This window comes from Aedes aegypti, chromosome 3 (assembly GCF_002204515.2).
Source record: "Aedes aegypti strain LVP_AGWG chromosome 3, AaegL5.0 Primary Assembly, whole genome shotgun sequence".
NCBI lineage: Eukaryota > Metazoa > Arthropoda > Insecta > Diptera > Culicidae > Aedes > Aedes aegypti.
The window spans coordinates 18,983,429-19,005,895 of NC_035109.1; the positions used below are offsets into that span (position 1 = coordinate 18,983,429).

Below are 22,467 nucleotides of genomic sequence, written 5' to 3' on the forward strand. Positions count from 1 at the left end.
CTTCTGTCATTCTGCGAAAACCACGTGCTTTCAATTGGGTCCTAAAATTTTTAATGAAATCTTGTTTTTATTTAATAACACGGAAAAGCATGTTACTGTAACTACTTTAGCAATTTTTCCCGCTCAAATAATGGCTATATCATGTTCAAACTTTAATTTAAAAATTTGGTCCATAAATGAACCTTGACATTTTTGATCATGTTTGACGTTCGCTTAATCGACAAAAACACCATAGGGGTTTTAGTTCGACCACTGGGGTTGTTCCAATCTGACATTTCGTAAGGGACACGGGAAACAAAACACACCCAAAATTTGAGTTTAACCCAAAACATTTGACAAAATCTAAAACAATGTTTTTTGGGCTTAAACCAACGGAAAACATTAGAAAATTGAGTAAATATGTGTTTTTGGCCTAAACTTAAGCGTTTGGCACTAAAATTGGGACAGGGCTTTAGGACCCTATTTCGGCGGGAAAGTTTTCCCATTCATTTCACCTTGCGGGTGTCAGTTCGCTGTAACGGCTGCGGGCGTACGACCGCCGCCGGATTCTAAAAAAACATAAGATGCTCAATATTAAAATCCTGGGAAATAAGTTAAGAATAAAAGAGGTTTCGCACGGGTGTAGAATGTCTGGCACCCCTGTCTAAGCTCCAATTTATTTAATTATATTTTTACAAGTGCGCACTCCCTCGGCGCGTTCGGAAGAAACTACTGCAACAAGTGAAAAGGTTCCAAATGAATCATGTATGCGAAACTGTTTTCGTGTTCTTGGGCCTATTTTATTTCAAACATGACAGCTTTTTCTTTTAACAGTCGTAAAACAATTATCTGACTACGAATTTTCCTGATTTACGAGAATGCTTAGCACAAAAACATGTTTCAGCACTAGAAATAGACGAGCCCCATTTCACAAGTCGTGGCAGAAAACAGTTTTATTTACCTTTTTCGTAACGCCCGCCCGTATCCAAAAGCGTAACGCTCGTCCTCGCAAGTGTCAATAACAAGAAGAGTTGTCGCCCACCCACCAAGGTCACCTTGGGAGGAAAATACATTTCAGCTGGAAGTGCAGAAGATCGGATAAGTTCAGTGATAAAAGTTTGAATTGTTGCTGAAATTGTGGGTTTTTTGAGGGTTTTCTATTGAGGTGAGTTGCGTGTGATAAGGGGTTACTGGAAATGATTGTGTATCGCTAGCGAGTTTAGGAGCAATTCAAATTTTTCAAACCATGATTGCGACGAAGGAAAGGATCAGATCTCATCTCAGAACGATATAGGGTGATTAGGGGTGATGGTCTCCTTGGCCTGGATTTTGAATAATAAAATACGCAATGCGCAAGTGGGTGGCGCCCAGAATTTGCGCAAATAATTTCGGTTTAACATGGTTAGTTGAGAATAGAACGTTCAGCAGCGGAGGTTAAGCTTGGTTTGACTTATAAGTATTGGCGCGATCGATATAAAGATCGTTTGAACGAAAGGTGAGTTATTTTTGTCCTCTATAAGATCACTGCTTTGTATGAAGATTGATATCGACCAGCTGGTTTTTAAGAAAAGTGAAAACCAACAATTTCAGATTTAATTTTTAAATGTGCTGTACTTTGCTAGTTACTGAATATCTCGACGGATGTCCACGATCACGTTTTACTTGCAATTGAAACCGGTTGGAAACATCGAAGGACAATCGACCTTGAACTCTTTCGATTCGCTCCTAGCATTGAACCATGATAACAATGCATGAATTTTGGCCCCGTGCCATAGATTAGTATTTAGTTGTAATCCGATCGCCGCGATCGAGCGCGACAATCAGCCGATTCATATAGCAGAGGAGATTCTCTGTGCTAACGAGAGTTAACAAGTTGTTTGTAAACTAATTGAGATTATTTTTGTTTGGATTCGCATTCGCATTGCTGTTTTGCAATACAATCCCTAGATCGTACACTCGATCAATCGCATCAGACATGTGATGCTGTGTAAGAGCACATGGCCGTTGCCCCGCCTTCCACCCCCTGGCCGACGAAAAACAATTTAAAATAAATTAATTCGTTTTCGAAAATTAACGTTTGAATTTTAATACGATTTCTTGAAGTCTAACTAAAAATTCGGTTCTGCCAAAGGACATTCATTTTTCTAGATTCTACAACGAAGAGACTTGGTCACTTTTTGATGCATGTCTCTGAAGTGTCTCATTTTTCAAAGAAAGATCTTCGATGCAAAATGGACCTTTGGATTACTTACTTGTTCTAGTTCTTTATCTTTGCAATTAACACTCCGAAGATTATCGCCCAACTTATTAACAGCTTTTTAATGAATTCTTTTACAGATTTCTCAAGAAAAAGCTTCAAGGATTCTTCACAAATTTGTTCAGGAATACATTTAGACTGAAGATTCATCAAACAATTCTCTTATAATTTCGTCCATTTTTTGCCTCCAATAATTTCCACGGGGATCACTCCGAAAATTCTTTCACGATTTTCTTCAGATTTTTTTTTCTACCGATATCCTCAGATTTCTCAAGTGTTGGTTCATGAATTTCTCCAGAGGTTATTCCATTGCATTCCAACGATTAAAGTCTGTTAGACGTCCTGTCACGAATTTGACAGTGAAAATCTTAGAAGAAATCCTATCTATTTTTAGTTCCTTTTCAGGCATGAAAGATATCAATTTTAAGACCCTCAATCGTTACCAGCACTGTGAAACAGGTCTTACTAGGGATCTGCGATTATTATTATTATTATTATGATTTTTTTCAAGAATTCTGCTGAGGATATTTCTATTAGAACTACTAGTTATTTCAAAATAATTCCATTCATGACGAATGGATAGTCAAAAAATCTCTCCAGGAATTCATCCCCTACTAATGTTTTTCCTAATATTTAAAAAAATAAAAAAAAAACTTACTCTTGATAAGTAAATGAGAAACCGAAACCACTAGAGTTTGTATCCTTTGACAGATACGCGTATTTCGACCTCAACTATAAGGCCGTCTTCAGTGTCGTGTACTAGACTCGACTCGAGACAGCTCGAAGATTTATTATTACTTCTGTTTTTTTTTTTAAAGATACATTTTGCGTGAGAGCGGGTCATTTGGCTTGAAGCCATTTGGCATAAGGTTATTTGACATAAAGCCATTTGGCATAATCAGAATAATATCCTTTCAAAATATGCCTATGTTCTTCATAATGTTATGCCAAATAATCTTTGTTTTAAATAACTGTTGTGCCAAATGGATCTATGCTAGATGACCCAGACCCATGTCTTTAGGGAGACTTCAGCGATTCACCCAGAAATTCTCTACATATTCTTTGGATTTTTTTTTTCAGGTGAACTCCTCCAGAATTTCTCAAGGAATAAATCATACACTGAAAACATTCTACAAGCTTTAGCTTTTTAATCCCATGTTACAGCATTACCACTACATGATAGAATAAAATGGAAATAGAAGAGTAGAGCAGAGTACAGAAGTAGCTGAGGTTACCGTTCGATAATCCTTCCTAGCAACGCTGTATGGCGGACAAATCAGAAACTTGTCTTTTTTGACCCTAAATTCAGATATGAATTGTCGAGTCTCAGTGTTGAAAGATTTGCCTAGAATATGCTTCAGCTACCTAGAATGTTTTTCAAGGTATTTCACTAAATCTTTTACGTATTCAGCCTCTTTAAGCAAAATCTCTATTAAGAGAGAAAAAAGTTGATTTGAGTATTGTTACTTTTAATTGCGCCCTAACTGCTAAGCTATTCATCAAAATATAAGCAATTAGGGTAAAAATAAAAGATACAATACTCAAATCCCTATTTTTGGTTCTTCGCATTATACTGGATATTTCTTCAGGAAGTTGATTTTTTTAGTCGTAACTTTTCTGGATTCTTTCAGGAATTACTCGGAGCTTTATATCTAAGAGTTCTTACAGAGATTTATGCATGCATTTCTCCAGTTGAAATTTTTACAGGATTTATGGAATTTGTTTTGTTTAATTTTTCCTAAAATTTCTGAAAAAATCGTGTAAAAACATATTAGTGTAAATCTTGCAAGTCATCACGACTAAATACCGTAAATTTGGGTGAAATTGATCGCCGTGTTACACGGTTTTTTTACTTGCTAATACAGCACAAATATCAATAAACTGTAGTTAATGAACGTTGTTTGTCCCAAATATTGTCGAATCGTGTGTTGTGAAGTATTTTTGTGTTATTGAATGTTTGTTTCTATGGACATAATTTTTATATCCTGCAAATAAAGAATAAAATATTATGTTAATCAGTCCACAGTCCGGGAAGTCTCCTCTTCTGCGCTTAAATCAGTCAGTATTTATAGTTCAGAAATCCCGTAGGTACGATCAAGTAAATTGTACCAGTCATAAGGAATATCACTTGAGATAGATAGACATGACTATAATTACATTTTCAGAATCATGTTCGATATGGTATTGACAGTCATCCATAAACTTCTAGTTCTAAACAAGGATTTGAACATGGTGTCAACCTTTAAGTTTGTGAGAATGCTCAAAATATATCCCAGACTGTTTTATCAAAATTCATATCAATTTGCTCATTTTGTTGAAATAATTGAATTTCTGCTAGACATTAGAAAATTCCATTGAAAATTGCCTACAGTTAGGCGTTTTCGCGGTATTATTTATATTTAATTATTGATTATTTCCATAAACATTGAATTGTTAAGAATTTGACAAGCATAATCGGGTTCTGGAACCCCAAGTTAGTTATGTGGAGTTGTTTTCAAAACTAACAATAATCGCATTGACAAGTGATCAGTTTCACTACGAAACCTCCCGATTTTTTTCAGCACTAAAATCACAGTTTTTAGAAAATTTCGATACATTAACCAATGATCTTCGTCGTTCTATTTGTTTTCCTGAATTCAGTTGTTTGACAACATTGTAGAAAACTCTTCTAATAACCGTGAAATGTGATCAATTTCTCCCGGAATTACGGTACTTATAGACACACCTGAAAGAAAATTTCTGAATAAATTACTGGACTTTAATACAGAATTTCTACTCATATTTTGTCTTGATTTCCTCCAGGATTTGTATCAACATGTTTCCAAAACTGAGGGCAGAGATTTCTTCAGGGATTAATCAATTGATTTCCCTAGAAGACTTGGCATGTTATATTCTGACAAACGATGTACGAATATAAAAGTGGAAACTTTGGCAAACAAAACTATTAGTTAATAGCTTTGGAAATACTAAGCTAAGATGCAGACTTTGTTCCTGTCGGGACATAATGCCAAGAAGAAAAAGACTGTGTTACATTATCAGGAACTCATAATGAGTTCATTCAGATACATGACAAACAAATTTAGAGAAATATTCCTAAAAGCATAATGTTTGAAACAATTTTAGCAATCTAGGAAATGTATCCCGATTACTGGAGTGATTGTCGATGTAAATTCTCAAGAAATCTAAGATGAAACCATTATTGAACTCTTGAAAATATTCATAGGTGGTAACGATTAATCCTTGGAAAGCATTTTATTAGGAATCTCCTCAACAATTTCTTAGAAAAGAAGTCAAAAAAGTTTTAGTGAAGTTTTTTGAAGTCTTGTGTAATGAAAAAAAAAACCTGGAGAAATCATATTTTCTGGAGGAATCTTTGTTGAAATTATTAAAAAGCCGTAAGATAGATCCATGTGTTTTTAAACGCAACATCTTCGATGATATGCCTTGAGAATTATGGAATTATGTTGCTAGAAGTCCTCAAGTTTCTTAAGGAATATCTACAGGAATCTTGAATAAAAATTGATTCCTTGGAACGATCCTTCGGAGAACCTTTTGCAGGATACCTGCAAAACTTCGCCTCTTTCGCGTCCGATCATTTTTTTTTCAATCAATCAATCAATCTTTTTCCAATTCGTACAAAACCTTTAACTCAAACCGTTGTCTAGTCGAGCGATTGAAAAAAATGCATTTTGAACTCCACAACAATAAAATAGAGTAGATTTTTGTCCTCCATATTGTTACGTTTCATACAATGGTTTGGAATAACTATACAAAAATGATGCGGAAAGTGTCGGAGATTGTCATTTTGTGAAAATTGGTGAATAATGATCTTGATCGCAAATTACCCCCAATCTTCGTCTTTCCCTTGATAAAAATCCTGGCTACGCCCATGTTACAGCATTAGTTTAGTGCATTACATTATATAACACTGCAGTAGGTTATGGCCTTAGTGGTTCCCTATTTCGCCATACGTGATACTTCGAATATTTCAGCATTTCTTAAGATTTTATGTATTTTATCAGTTAGGGGCCTTCCTTAACCGAGTGGTTAGAGTCTACGGCTACAAAGTACGGTTGGTCCAGGATAATTTCGTAATGGAAATTTCTTTGACCTCCCGAATGCGAAAATGGCAACTTTGACAAAGAAAGCTCTCAGTTAATAACTGTGGAAGTGCTCATAGGAACACTAAGCTGAGAAGCAGGCTCTGCACCGGTGAGGACGTAAATGCCAAGCAGAAGAAGAAGAAAACTGATCTTCTGAGATATAACTTTAAGTTAAAACATTCGAAAAGATCAAAAATGGCCATAACTGGTACACTTTCCCTACTCATTTCAATGATCTTTGTTGTTCTGAAACAAAAATGTCCAATAAGGAAATCCGTTATAAGGCACGCATTCCATGTGGCTACTCTCAAGAAAATAGCTCCGACTAATGACGAACAATCGATCTCCTGCCGAGTACGGCTTGGAATGATTGCTTATCACCTCTTCGGCAGCGATTCTGACCTAAGCTGCATTCATTCGATCCAATCGTGTAGCACCTTAGGTACTGTTCTGTTCTACATGGAAAGACAATCAGCTGCGCCAGGCTGCTGTTTTCAGTTGCTCGTCTGCTCGGTTGGAGTATAGATCGTGTGTTAAAGGAGAATAGTTGAGTAGATCGCGGTTTGCAAAGAAATTTCAGTGTGTCCAGGGTGTTCTGCTAGTTTCGCAACAATGTTGAAAAAGATGGGATCCTTTCTGTCTTATGAGGTGATTCGGGGATCCTACAATTTCGTGCCCTGAACATAACTGATCCTGTTGATCCCACCGTTCAATTCCAGAAACTGCCGACAATCTTCGAGGTGAAAAAGATGGCCGATCAGACCGGTTCGATAAAGCTGGCGATCCACCACAATGACCAGGGCAAAGGCTCGCTCTACCGTCTGAAGAAGAACTCCATGGTGCACGTCCATCCGGGACCGTCTCTGCTGGGCCGCCGGGTGGCCATCTTCTGCAACTATCCGGCCGATGGTGAGTACCGATCTGCATTCTTCAAATTAATCTAGTGGACGTTGTGTGACATTGGAAGGTCATGCCGTTTCGGTGCCTTGGGAAGCGGTGTTCAGCCAGTCAGTTGCATCATATGTGGGGACTGATAAGCGACGTTGCTTCTGAACTGGAACTTGAATCAATTGTTTTTATTTTGAAAATTGTGGTTTTGAAATCAATCTATTATAGTGTAGAAACGTGATTTTGAAGCAATCAGTCAGTTGAATATACTTGGCGCCGTTGATGTCATGCAGGGACCTTAATTCGAATGGAAACAGGGAATATGGAGCAATGCAAGTGATTTGTTGATAGACGGTTTATAATTAGCTCTCATTGTTTAGACATTTAAACATGTCGATCCTATTGCTTAAGATTTTGTTTATCAAACTATCGAATTGAACAATTAATCATCAATTATTTTTATACATATTCGGAAAGTTCCAAAGTTCTTTTCTTATTGCTCTTAATATTAGGATAACATATTGAACTTTTGAAATCAGCTTCAAAGGCAAGTAATTGACTACATTGGACATTATTTAAATTTTTTTTTTATGAGATTTTGATAGACTATGTTTAACATTATTATCTTTTTATTATTATCTGATTTTTCGCTCTAGACAGACATTTTTCCAGCAGTTGGGACGGTTTCAGTCCAGAAAGTTACATGGCAAACTGGACAACAATGTCGGTTAGAGGCTGCTATCAGCACTCTATTCCTTCCATTCACAATCTGATTCATAAAATGCGATCATAATTTATCGAATGTTTACATTACGATTTTATCGTCCACCTACTTACGAATGGATCCTGATCTTTCAGCTATAAAAGCAAAGTGGTTACCTTTACCACTAGTGGTATGCTGCTCTGAACCAAGTCTATAAGAGTTTACTACATTGTTGAGGTAAAAAAAATCCTTTCGAACTAGTAGATAGTACATGTAGTTTATCGGAACATCAGATTTCATTTGGAACCTACCTTTGATTTTTCGAAGAATCCAACATAAATCTCCTAGATTTGGTCAAGGATTTTGCCAGTGGTGATTCTCTAACCTCAAATCTACCTGTTCCACGAATAGAAATTCTTGAATCTCAGCAACAAATTTGTATCTATTGAGAAGAGATCTGTTAGAAAGAACGATTCCAATCATTTGCTGCTGGCTTTTTAATCTAAAACTGCCGAATTAACCGTTTTCAGATTTATAGAACAGGTAAAAAGTGAGGTTACGAGTCGCCTCTGGATTTTGCCAACAAAAAATATTTTTTCTCAAATAAAATCCTTCTAGGGATGATTCCATACCTATGAATCTTCCAAAAATTCCACCACTTGGTGCTTTTTTTTAAATTGGTTAGATTTTTGATGATACCTACTTCGACGAGTTTCACCGAATAATCACCAATAACTAATCCAGAAGTTTTCTCAAGAAGCTTCATCAAGTATTGATATTCCCTCTGGAACTATTGCAAGAACCACTTCAATAAATCTATCCAAATATCTACCGAAACTCATTCAATTTTGACTTGAATAAGCTACTGCACTACATCAAGCCATTTGAGTTGAATTTGCTCCTGGTAAATTAATCGGGATTCTGTCACGTATTCCTTCAACAATTCTTGGTTAAACATATCCAAATATTCCTCCAACAATTCGTGTAAAGAAAACACTGAAAATACCTCCAAGGGATCTTCCAGAACCCACACCGGCAATTAATCTAGGGCACTCTTTCTTCTAGCACTTCTTCGCAGAATCTTTAGACTTAACTCCATCAAGATTGTTTTATAATATTTATACAGGTTTTTTTTCCAGGAGTTTTAGTTTTAGTTTTTTTCAACGAAACATTTCCAAAGAATTCCTATAAATAATTACCCAAAATATCTTTTATAGTCTCTCTAAGGATTTCCTCAAGAAAATTTTACAAAAACTATCGAAATGTGTAAAAAAAAAATCCAGAACACTATTATTTCCTCTGCAGGCTTTTTTTACAAGGTTTCCTTCAGAAGGATCCTTAGGTAATTTGGCTAGAAATTCCTATTTGCCTAGAAAAAGGACATCTACATGAATTTTATTAAGGATTCGTGCATCAACCATTCTATTTCTGGAACTGCAGGAATCCAGCGATTATACCAAAACAAAATCATATGAATTCTTTTGAGAATATGTTTAACTATAGATCCACCAGAAATAACTGCTTTGATTGTTTTGAGATTTCTTCAAGATTTTTTTAAGGGGCCATTGTGGGGATTTTTCATGGAAGGTCTAAAGACAGCCTAAAGATTTCAAGAAGTGATTATTCCTGAAGATTTTTCTACAGAGAATACTCCAGAAATATCTAATCTATGTCAGGACAAAATCGTATACAACGATAGTCAATAAGAGTACAACAGTGGTGGTGATATACAAGCATATGCCCATTACCGGGCTAGTAGCATGCTTATTTTTTTAGAGAACTGGTCAAATTTTTTAATGCAAGTCGCTTTTTTTTAATAGAAGTCTATTTTTGATAATCAAAATAATTTCTGAAGTAATTTTTTTAGTTTTCCCCTTGCAATGATCTCTGGTGCGACTATTCCATAGTTTCTCAGATTCCTCTAAGAAAAGCATCAGAATTTTTCTTTCGGATCCTTCCAGAAATTCATGTAGAGAGAGTCCTTCGCCAATTCTCATAGAAATTGATCTAGCGGTTTTTCAAAGTACAATTTTTTTTTCTATAATTAGCTCAAAAAAAATTTAGGACTTCAACGCTTCTATCTCCAGTAATCTATATAGGGATTACTCTGAAAATTACTCTAGATATTATCCCAGGATGTCCTGCACAAAATTCCCAGTTATTCTTTCAGTGATTTCTAGTTCGTTTTACGTCAGCAGTCCTTCTGAAGATTTCCTCAAGGATTCTTCCTTAAAAATCCACCAAGGTTTAACCAAAAGTTTTTAAAGAAATTTATTTATCTACATATATTTTTGCTAAAACTAGGGTAGGTGCACCAGTTATGGCCATAGTGGTTCCCTATTTCGCCATACATGATAACTTGAATGTCTCAACTTCTTGAAAAGTTTTTTTGTGTTTTAGCAGTAAGATATAGGATATATCTAAATGTTAAAACATTCAAAAAGATTAAAAATGTGAAAGTTATTCGAATTATGCATATGACCAAATAGGGAATCACTATAGCCATAACTGGTACACTTTCCCAATTCCAGGAATTCCTACTCCGATTGTTCCAGGCCTTGGATTTTCTTCAATAACTCCATGGTTTATCCAGGGAATTGCTTCCAACATTCCACCAAGGATTATTCCTGGAAATCTATATAAAAATCATCCAGAAAATAATCAATAAATTTGACCACGGATTTCGTATGAAGTTCCTCCAGAAATTTATCTAGGATTCTCTGCAGTAGTTCATTCAGGGATTGTTATCGCTGTTCTTTCAAACATTTCTCGATAAATTTGTCATGTCAAATATTTATCGATTCTTCAAAAGGGTTTTACACCAGCAAATACGACAACTACAGCAATTGTTCCAGTAGTTCCTCCGATCTTGTCTAGATATTTCTTTTCATGGGTTCCGTTAGATGTGTTTTCAAGGAATTCTTTCAGAAAATTCTGCAGTTCATTATCCAGGAATTGGATTGATGATTTTTCCAATCATTATCTTAGTAATTCATATGGAGATTCCTCTAAGACTGCTTCAAAAGTTCATAAGATAAGACTGCTTCAAAAGTTCATATGTTCTTGCATGAGTTCATCAGATATTTCTACAGAAGTTCCATCAGATATTAGTTCAGGATTAATTTTAGGAATACCTCCCGGATTTTTCGGGAATTCTTTAAAAACAAATCGAAACACATAATTTGCAATACTTTGTAGACATCGCCGCATAAAATTCTGGATAAAATCTTTGACCATTTCATTGGCAAATTTCTCCAGCGAAGTTCTAAAAGGAGTCCTTAAAGAATCTTAGAAGGAATCTCAGGTGCAAATTGTAGAGGCGTCCTAATCAAAATTTTTGGTTGAAATCTCAAAGAAATCCTTGACAAAAATTTTGGAGTAAATACTAAGAAATCGCTGGAGTCATCTCTGAACTGAACTACCACTGATTGTAAAATATAAGTTCTAAACAAAAAGTTTACCAATTATAAGCACAAACAAACCCTCATAACGAAGTGAATCAAAAGTTGTAAGAATCATATATCATTTTATAAAATTTTCTCATATCATTTTGTTCCATACTAGTTTTGCTACAGGAATGATTTTTTATAAGGTTATGATTGATCCTTTGACCGCGAAGCTTGCTCTTGCTCCTGATCGCACCAGGATCAATCTTGTTCGTCGCGTCGTTCACATTGTGTAGTTAGAAAAGTGTCGTGGATCGCGAATCGCTTTATGCAGCCCACAGACGATTCAGACTGTTTGACCTACATTGACTCCACCCCCCATGTTGATGTTACATTTGAACGTGTGTGGTGCTGCATGATGAACCACTTTGACAGTTTGTAAAATCGATTTGACGGTTGGCGAATCGGTCGGCTAAAATCAAACAACTTTAATTTCGCTCAAACCACCGGTGGGCGGAGCCAAATTTTTGACGAACTGATCGTACTGTACGCAGGGATGTTGCAGGAACAACGACGTCAGCATGTCAAATTGAAGCTTCGACGTCCTATGAGCCGAACTCGAGGAAATTAACAAAAAAAAACACCAATATTTCCTGCTAGAGAATCGATCAGGAATTCCGCGAAGGGTTGAACTAGAAATTCTTCCTTTCTCTACTCTAGGTATTTAACCCCTCTACCGGCAGCTTCATTTTTTTTCGCGATAAAAATATTCTAACCTTGATAACTTTCTGGTTTCTCGATATTTTTGTACCATTTTATCACAAGTTCCCAAAAAATTCTCCTAGCTTGAGAATCCATGTCGTCGATATCTGTCATTGGTGATCTGGTTTTAAAGCTAATCTGATGTTCCGACCGACATTCTTCATACAAAATGTCTTTGGTGGTCATTTTGTTTTACGTCAATTTATCAAATAAATAATATGTGGGCTACACAAAGCTAGGTAATAAGGAACTATTTTGAAAAAAATCATACAAATCGGTTCAGTATTCTAGGAGGTATTTGAAAATTACGATATGATGTTTTTATAAGTTTATAAGGTCTTTTTTTTTGGCCAGCATGGTACCAGACACATTAATACTCATTACTCAAAGACGGCTGCATAAAATTGCTTCATTTTTTCACAACATCCTCTCAATAATGTATTGCTCCGAAGAGTGAATATCCGAATACGATAAAAAATCTATAGCCAGAGATATTTACATGGGTTATAGCTACGCGTCGGTCCCCAAAGAATTTCGGAATATCTCAGGATCCAATTGACCAAAGAACAATATTGACACAGATTCTAAAACTAGAAGAGTTTTTTGAAAACTTGTGAAATAATGGTGCAAAAATATCGAGAAAAAAAAGAGTTATCAAGGATTGAATATTTTAATTGCGGTAAAATATGAAGCTGCTGGTAGAGGGGTTAATCAGGAAGCTTCTACAAAATTCCAAAATATTATTCATCCAGGGATTCCACTGATATTTCATCAGAGTATCAGAGAATTAAACATTTCCCTTGATGTCTTCAAGTTGGATCCCTAAAGTTACATCCGGAAGTTTTTTTTTTGGAAAATTTAGGGTAAAATCCATGAAGCAATCTCTTGACAAATCCTTGGATAAATCACTGGAGAAATCCCCAGAACATTTCCTGGAGAAATTTCTTAATATATCTCTGGAAGAACTTTTAAACCAATCCCTGAAGGAGCTCTTGGTGGATTCCTTGGAAATATCCATCAAGAAATAATGGAAGGAATTGATGCATAAATTCCTTTAGGAATCCTCGGAAAAACTTCTGGTAGACTCTTGAAGTAATTCCTGTAGAAATCTCAAGACGAATGCCTCGCAGGGTCCCCTTAGGAATACAAGAAAGCAACTTTGAAGGAAACATTGGAGGAATTTATAAAAGAATTTATTGAAAATTCTCTACACACTTAAATCAGAATGCCGAATTGCAAGCGGAATCTTTTGAGAAAATCCTTGTGGAATTCCGTGTAGGAAGTTTTGGTGGATTCTTTTGTATTATTTCTTGTGGAATCCCTGAAGGCATTGTGGTGGAATCCTTGGAGGAAGTTTAAGTCGAATCCCTAGAGGAACTCCCTGATGAATCCTTAGAGAAATTCTGGGTAGAATAACTTTTAGAGTTCCTGGAGCAAACCTCTGCATGTATTTCTGTAGGATTTTTTGAAGGAATTTCTAAAAAAAAATCGTGTAGGAATTCCTGAAGCAATCCATGGAAGAATGTTTGGATTGATCGCAGAAAGATTTTCTGGCGGAATCTGTCAAGGAATTCCTAGGGAAATCACTAGAAGAATCACTGGACAATTGGTGATAAGAGCAATTCTTGGTGGATTTTTTTTTTTGGAATTCCTGTATCAATTTCTTGGGAAGGGTTCCTTAAGCTCTCTCTTTAAGAATTTCTAGAGAAATTCCTGGTGGAATTGTATGAAAAGAAACCTGATAAAATCTGTTTAGAAATTCCCGAAATTCCTCCAATTCTTAAAAACAATCTTTGGAAGAATGCTTGAAGGAGGCATTGGATGGATCACTGAAAGAATCCCTTGGGAAGATTTTGAATAAATCCTTGAAGGAGTCTGTAGAAAAAATACTTGAAAGAATTGCTGAAGAAATTACTGGTGAAATTTATGAAGCAGCTGCTGGTGGAATTTAAGATGGAAGCCCTATAAAAGTCCTAATGAAACCCTTCGGGGTATTTCTTGAGGAATTCCTTGAGAAGTATCTGAAGAATTTCGTGATGTTATTCCCGGATAATGCGTGATGGAATCCTTGGAACTAATTTCTAGAGGAGTTCCTGAAGAAATTCCAGAAAATATGTAATAGTACTCTCTAGAAGAATTCTTGGAGGCAGCGTTGGAGTAAGCTCTGCAGAATTACTTTAGAAATCGCTTGGAAATTTTTTTGGATTGATATTTGAAGGAATCAGTGGAGAAAATCCTGAATAATTTGAAGAGAAACCTTTGAAGGAATCTCTGGAACAATGCAATCTGAAGGTATGCCTGAAGGATTTTCCCTGGAGGAATTTCTAGTTGAATCTGTGGATAAATTTCTAGATGAACTATTCATAAAATTCCTGGTAGAATTCCAATAAAAATTTTTGGTGGAATCCCTAGTATAACCCATGAATTCCTGTAAAAACTTCAAAGAAGAATAACTAGTGGAAACCACTAAAAGATTATGGATAGAATGTTTGAAGAAATTCCCATAGCCATTTCCCTATCGATGACTGTTCAGAATAATTCCTGGCAGAGACTTTCTCATAATTTTGGAGTTTTGCCGGAATAGACGGGGTTGGTGGTCTGATGGCTACCGCTTCTGCTTCATATGCAGAAGGTCATGGGTTCAATCCCAGGCCCGTTCCTTTTCTCGTACTTTGTAGTTGTATATCTCTCACTTGCTTCTATCTTCCATTCTAAATATATCACACTCAAACTATTCGTTCATAGCAAACGCTAGAACCAGAGACGGACAAGAAACCGTTTCCCTAACGCTTCCTACTTCCACGCGCACGCCTTTCTTACGCCTGATACATAGGCAGTCTGCTAACCACAAAAGCAAACCTCTCTGCCATGCCTTTCCCCCAATCCATACACTCCCGCATGAACTGGCGTGGATGCAGTGGAATATACGGTCTACGTGGGAGCCAGTTCAATGCATCATCAATTCCTAATCCTTCCCCTCATTGGTCTGCATTCTGACGTGGCAGGTGCCATTGTTGCCTAAAAAAAAAAAAAAAGGAGATCACCAGCACTTATACACTGAGGATGCCTGTTAGTCCCTCCCAAGCAGTCATTCGGTTGGTTCCTTGTGTAAGTGCAGCTGATCTGGCGATACTGGAGTGCATCCACGGGCGGCCAATTAAGAAAAAAAAAAAATGGCGGAATACTTCCAGCACCTAAATTTTAAAAGATCTACTCTATTTTATTATGATTTTTAAACAATAATGCTCTTGCGATGAGCAATGAACATTTGTTTGACACAATGCTATTTCCGAATAATATCGCAATTTTGATTAGGCGTGAATATAGCATTGATCCTTACCTTATCCCACTATCCCAATATCCTTTCCATGGCAACTGTGGAGATGCAGAGGTGTACTCGATCTCTAGTAACAATGTTTGTCCAACTAACATTCCTGCCCTTCTCCGATAGCCGTATTGGGCGTGGCCGGCACCGTAAATGACTGTTAAATTTTGAGCTCACTTTTGTGCACATTGAGCATGGTTAGCTATTCCCAAGCCCCATTCATTGGATCTCTGTGCAACTTCGATTGTTCTGATCAATTACGGAATAGCAACTATAAATAATTATACAATTATTGTACGTTTATCTATGCTCAGGAGTGACATATTTTTCACAAAAACTCCATTCCTCATTTTCCAGGTGCTGATTTCGACCGCAACCGGTACACCCAACTGAAGTGGTTCTCGCCAACGGGAACCCAGCTCGAGTCGGATGGCTCCAAGTATCTCTCGATCAAGGATGTTGACTACTATTGCAATGTTCACCTGACCCGCTCCGGGGCGTACCACTTCTACATTCTGTACGAGGGTGAGGAAGAACAGCAGGCTGGACTGTATGTGCAAATCGAGCCTTCTCTAACCATTGGGAAGGGTCCCTCAGCAGCCCAACTGCCCCTGGAGGCCATCCGTTGTCAGACGGTCATCGCTAAGTTGATGGGTCCTCTTGAAAGCTGGGAAGCCAAGTTGCAGGTCACCAAGGAGAGCGGCTACAATATGGTTCATTTCACACCGATCCAAGAGCTGGGCGGCTCGAGATCTGCCTATTCTCTCAAGAATCAAAATAAAGTGAACCCGGAGTTCCAGAATGGTGATCAACCCGTTGAGTTCGAAGATGTGAATAAGGTTATCAAGAAAATGCGCGAAGATTGGGGTATCGCGTCGATTTGCGATATCGTGCTGAATCACACTGCGAACGAGTCGGTTTGGATTCGGGAATATCCGGAGTGCAGCTACAATTGCTTCACCTGCCCACATTTGAGGCCGGCCTTCCTGTTGGATGCTTTATTGGCTCGTGTGGGCGAAGACGTGGGCGCTGGACTACTAGAGCATGTCGGTGTGCCAAAAGTGGTGGAGACGAATGATCATCTGCAGGCCATCCATTGGCAGATCCACTCGAACTATCTGCCACAGATTAAGCTGTACGAGTTGTATCAGTGTGATGTAGATAAGTATGTCACCAGGTTTAATGACGAGGCGTCGAAGAATGGTCCGTCTGCGGCAAAAGAAGTACCGGAGGGTGACCTCAAGCTCAAGCATGATCAGGAGTATAGACGGCTGGGAGCACAAATCGATTGGGACCGGGCCATGAAGACCTACAATGTATTCCGCCAGGACTGTTTCGACGAGGACAGTCGGAAGCGCAAATGTGCAGAAGCATTCCGTTCGAAGTTGCAATGGCTGAACGAGGAAGTTCGTAAGGAGATTCAGGCGCATTTGGATTATGCTATTGAGAACTGCCTGGCTGGAGCTCGGTATGAGCGAGTGCAAGCTGATGGACCTCAAATCAAGGGAATTTCGGTGAAGTATCCGTTGTTCATGAAGTACTTCACTCAGTACGGAATCCAGGGTAAATCGTTGAAGGATATTGAAGCGATGATGTACGGAGGAGCTGGTAAGTTGTTCATGGCTCACAATGGATGGGTGATTAACAGTGATCCGCTGAAGGACTTTGCTCGGCCTCAGGAGGGGACGGGTAATGTCTATTTGAGGAGGGAATTGATTGCTTGGGGTGACAGCGTAAAGTTAAGGTACGGCGACAAACCGGAAGATAGCCCGTATTTGTGGAAGCACATGAAGGAGTATGTCGACACTACTGCGAAGATCTTCGACGGAGTTCGATTGGACAACTGCCATTCGACGCCGCTGCATGTTGCGGAATATCTGCTGGATTCGGCGCGGAAGGTCAACCCGGAATTGTACGTCGTGGCGGAACTGTTTACCAACTCTGATTACACGGATAACGTTTTCGTCAATCGGTTGGGCATTACTTCATTGATTCGAGGTAGGTTATTTGTGCGAAACACTCTTTAGATCATTGAGTAAATATTGGTGATTCTTCAACAGAGGCTTTGTCGGCATGGGATTCCCACGAGGAAGGTCGACTCGTGTACCGATATGGAGGTGATCCGGTGGGGGCGTTCTTCCCATACCCGAAACGTATTCTAGCGCCGAGCATAGCCCACGCACTGTTCATGGACCTGACGCACGATAACCCATCGCCAGTGGAGAAGCGATCGATCTTCGATTTGATTCCGTCTGCTGGTTTGGTTTCTATGGCGTGCTGTGCGACGGGAAGCAATCGAGGGTACGACGAGCTGGTTCCGCATCACGTAAGTCAATTTGCATGATACAATTTCAAGACATATATCCAGGGGGGGTACCAAGTCGGGAGTATCGGGAAAACCTCGCGAAAAAGTCGGGAAAGCTTCGGAAGGGTTTTCTGGGGAATGTTATAGAATCTTAACGATTATAATAACAGTAAAGGAATTAAAAAAAAAAGATCAACTATTGGAGGGGTAAATTAGCAGAGAGAACAGTAAAACACGTCTTTACAGATCGAGGCAAAACACTTGAATGAGCTTTATTCATTTCCTTCTTTCCATTCCCTTTTGAGCTTCATTCAGTCAGCTCCTTTTACACTCGATTGGCGCGATGCTGAATGGCGCAGGGCTGCCATCACTCCTCCTCATCGCGCAGAGATCGCAATCCAATCCTCTCGCGTATGTCCTCCAATTTTACCCTGTTCAGCGGTTTCGTAAAAATGTCCGCCAACATATCCGCCGATGGGCAATAAGTTACATTTACGTTGTCGTTTTCAGCCAAATCCTTCACGAAGTGGTATTTGGTGTCCACGTGCTTCGAACGCTTCAGTCCTGCATTCTGCTCCAACATCTTGATGCAACTTCAATAGTTTTTTCAGCCAAAGCAGCTCCCGACAACTTTCAGCTAACGAAATGTACTCCGCTTCGTTCGATGAAAGTGCCACACACGATTGCTTTCTGGCACACCATGAAATCGGGCCACCACCCAGTTGAAACAGGTAGCCCGAATTCGATTTTCGGTCCTTCACATTTCCGGCCCAGTCTGCGTCCGCGTATCCTCGAAGTTCTTGTCTGTTTACAGCCAATTCCAACTTCAAATCACTCGTAGACTTCAGGTAGCGCAGAACCCGTTTTGCTTCCGTCCAATCCGCATTCGTTGGCTTGCTTACCTGCCTTCCAAGAATGGATGTACTAATAGCGATGTCTGGCCGGGTATTTACTGATAGATACAGAAAACCACCGACAAGGCTCTGGAACTTTTCATTGTTCGGTAGACTCTCCAGCTCCTCCTTTTGCTGTAGGTATCCGACGTCCATAGGAATCCTTGATCCCTTAGCATCCGCAAGTCCGAACTGTGCAACCAACTTGTCGATATAAGCCTTTTGGTCCAAGCAGTAGGCGTTGTTCTTCCGCGTCACTCTTATTCCCAAAAAATGTTTCACTTCACCAAGTGTTGTAATCTGGAACTCGCTAGCTAAAGCCTTCACAACTCCTTCGTAGTCTTCATCACGTGATGTAGCGATTAGCATATCATCCACATACACCAGGATATACACTGTGCCGCCGCTCGTCTTCCGCACATATAAGCACGGGTCAGCATCCGCCTGCCGGAATCCCAGTCGCTTCATAACATCATTCAGCTTTTGGTTCCAAACCCTGGCTGATTGCTTCAAACCATATAGGCTCTTACGCAAACGACACACCTGTCCTTTTTCAACTCGTAGTCCGGGTGGTACCCGCATATAAATGGTCTCCTTGAGATCGCCATTCAAATATGCAGTTTTCACGTCAACGTGCCTGACCTGCATCTCATCTCGTCCAGCGATGGTCAGCAGTGTACGAAGCGTCACTTGCTTCGCGACTGGGGCGAATACCTCGTCGTAGTCCAGGCCATATCGTTGCGTGAAACCTTGCGCTACTAATCTCGCTTTATATCGTACTAGTTTACCTTGCTCATCCTGCTTCTTCTTATAGATCCAGCGGCATCCGATGGTCTTGCTTCCTGGTGGCAACGACGTCAAGTCCCAGGCCTTGCACTCCCGCAATGACTTCAGCTCGTCGTTCATGGCGGCCTTCCAATGGCCATTCTCAGGATCACTCACTGCCTCTTGATAGCTTCGGGGTTCACACTGCTGACTTCGAGCCAGTTTACCATCCGCCACGTAACGTTCAGATGGAATACCTTTCGTTGACCTTCCAGACCGACGAGGTGTAACGGCGAATTGCTCCTCCTGCAAATAAGTCGACTCCCCCTGGATCGAAAATAGTTCGTCGTCCTGTCGAGAGACAACACTGCCATTGGCATCTTCATATAAACTCCGATCTGCTGGATTTTCAAAACCAAGATCCAAATTGTCGCAAGATTCTTCTTCAAACCCACGGAATTCTTCCTCATCGTCACTATCTGCGTCCGGCTCATCTTCGGAATCTTCATCGGACTCGTCCGACCCTTCATGCTCCATGTTGCTGGACGGTTTCACCGGAGGCACCACGAAAATTTCGTCATCGACTGCATCCGGAATCTCTCGATCACTTGACGGCAAGAAACGAGCATCACGACTGAAAACGATTTCGTTTGTCTTCAAGTCGATGAAACGCCACGCTTTATGCTGCTGGGAGTATCCAACAAACGTCAATTTTGTCGCCTTCGATTGCAGCTTCGTCCGCTTTTCCTTCGGGATGTGCACATAAGCTTCCGAACCAAAAATCTGGATCATGCTCATGTCCGGCTTCGTACCGTGCCAAATCTCGTAAGGCGTCTGCTGCACCGGTTTCGTTGGCAACATATTCTGCAGATGATTGGCCGTGTTAACCGCCTCGGCCCAGTAACGATAATGCAACCCAGAATCGATGATCATACACCGTGCCATCTCTACCAGCGAACGATTTTTGCGCTCCGCAACTCCGTTCTGCTGTGGCGTGTATGCTGTCGTAAACTGCTGCTGAATTCCTTCCTGCTTGAGAAACTTGACCAACTCTGCGCTGCGGTACTCTCCTCCTTGATCCGATCTGATGATCTTCGGGGGTCTACCAAACTGCGTTTTCATCAAACGTACGAAATCTCGGATAACGTCCACGGTATCCGACTTCTTCCTAAGAATGTATAGAGTGGTAAAGCGGCTGTAGTCGTCGATCAGCGAAAGAAAATACCGACGACCTCCAGGTGTGGCCGTTTTCATCGGCCCACACAAGTCACTGTGGATCAAATCCAACACCGCTTTCGACTTACGCCTCACTTTCTTAGGAAATGGTCGCCTTGCCATCTTTCCCTCCAAACAGGGTTCACAAGAATAACGAACAGAGCAGTGACGTACCTTGATGCCTGTTGCCAAAGCTTTCCGCTCCAGATCCAGGATAGCTTGAGTATCACGATGTCCCAGCTTCCTGTGCCACTCGTGTATGCAGTTCTTCGTATGACACTGATCCGAAACTGCACTAGCACGTTCAACCATTTGAAGATGGAACAGACCCTTGCTTGACGGCGCAATAGCAGCAATCTTATCACCGTTCGCAATTCTACATCCGTTCTTGTCGAAGATTACGCTCGCTCCCTTCTGAACGAGCCTGCCAACGGACACGAGATTCATGTCGAGATCAGGAACGAATAGCACTTTACTCAACAAAATTCGCGTTTCTGCACCACCACCTCCGATGCAAAAAATCTGGCACAATCCGACGCCTTTCACCGCTGCGTGTTTACCGTCGGCAACCGTAACCGATTTCGGAGTGTCCATCCGCGGTTCATTGAACGACACGAAAAACTTCCGATTTGCGCACATATGCGAACTCGCACCGGAATCGACGATCCAGTCTTTCGCCGCGCACTCACTGGCAACAAACACACTATTTCTCGGTTTTACGTTCACATCGGAATTGACGACACAACCATTCGTCACGCACTCTCTGGCAAGAAAAGTAAACTCTTCCGTTCGCGACGTCGCAAGCTTCGCCTTCGCGAGCTTTTTCGACACTTTTCTCACTTCGCTGTGCCTGCTCACTGCTGAGCTACTGTCACCTTCTTCTTTCTTCTGCCTCAGCCACAAGCTGCAGTTTGCTTTCTTATGACCGGGCTTCTCGCAGAAAAAACACACTGAGTTTTTCTTCTTGTCTTCCGCCTTGAGAACAACCGAATCCACTACCGACGGATCACGACGCTTGTGCACTTCGTTAATGATCTTCCCTTTCACAAGATGCATCGTTAGCTCATCATCGGCTCGGTTCTCTAGCGTCGTCGTCAAGGCATCGAACGAACCAGGTAAACTTCGAAACACTAAAACCCCCTGGAGATCTTCGTCTAGTTTTGTTCCAGCATTAGCCAGCTTCTCGAACAAATCCTCAAACTCCATCAGGTGTTCTTCGATGTTGTCCCCGTCGTGGTACTCCATGTCGCAGATTCGCTTGAGCAAATGCACTTTGGTCGTAAGCGTCTTCTTCTGGTGCTGCTTTTCCAAATTGTCCCACACTGCTTTCGCGGAATTCGTATTCCGGATATGCCCGTGTTGACTTTTTGTCAGCAATAAACCGATCGTCGCGCGCGCTCTCTGGTCTCCCTCGTCCCAGGCAGCCAGTTCCGCGACGTTCGAACCCGAAGCAGCCACTTCCGGCTTCACTCCCGGCGAGACATACTTCCAAAGTCCTTCTCTCACTAACAAAAACTCGACTTCCAATTTCCACGAATCGTAATTATTGTTCGTTAACTTCGCGATACCAATTTTCTCCATTTTTGTTGAATTTAACACTTCCGGAAAAATTCCAACAAACGCGCCACGACTTGTCTGAACGTGTTCACTTTGCACAAAAACAAAATGGCTACTTCACAGGCCCATAACCTATTGGAGGGGTAAATTAGCAGAGAGAACAGTAAAACACGTCTTTACAGATCGAGGCAAAACACTTGAATGAGCTTTATTCATTTCCTTCTTTCCATTCCCTTTTGAGCTTCATTCAGTCAGCTCCTTTTACACTCGATTGGCGCGATGCTGAATGGCGCAGGGCTGCCATCATCAACGGGATAAACTCGCGAATT

At 40.1% G+C, this 22,467-nt stretch overlaps 1 protein-coding gene across 2 annotated transcripts in view; it reads left to right on the top strand.

The window, feature by feature from the left end:
* Positions 1-998: 998 nt before the first annotated feature.
* LOC5572509 (glycogen debranching enzyme) overlaps positions 999-22,467 on the top strand; it is a 36,767-nt gene continuing 15,298 nt past the window's right edge. The window contains exons 1-4 of one of the 2 annotated variants that reach the window (XM_021853942.1): positions 999-1,144; positions 7,059-7,248; positions 15,761-17,401; positions 17,464-17,729. In XM_021853942.1, coding sequence (XP_021709634.1) covers positions 7,089-7,248; positions 15,761-17,401; positions 17,464-17,729 — 2,067 coding nt within the window. In that variant the 5' untranslated portion in view covers positions 999-1,144; positions 7,059-7,088. Of the gene's footprint in view, positions 1,145-6,821; positions 6,988-7,058; positions 7,249-15,760; positions 17,402-17,463; positions 17,730-22,467 lie in introns of those variants that run through there. The other variant, XM_001660397.2, reaches the window with a different exon arrangement.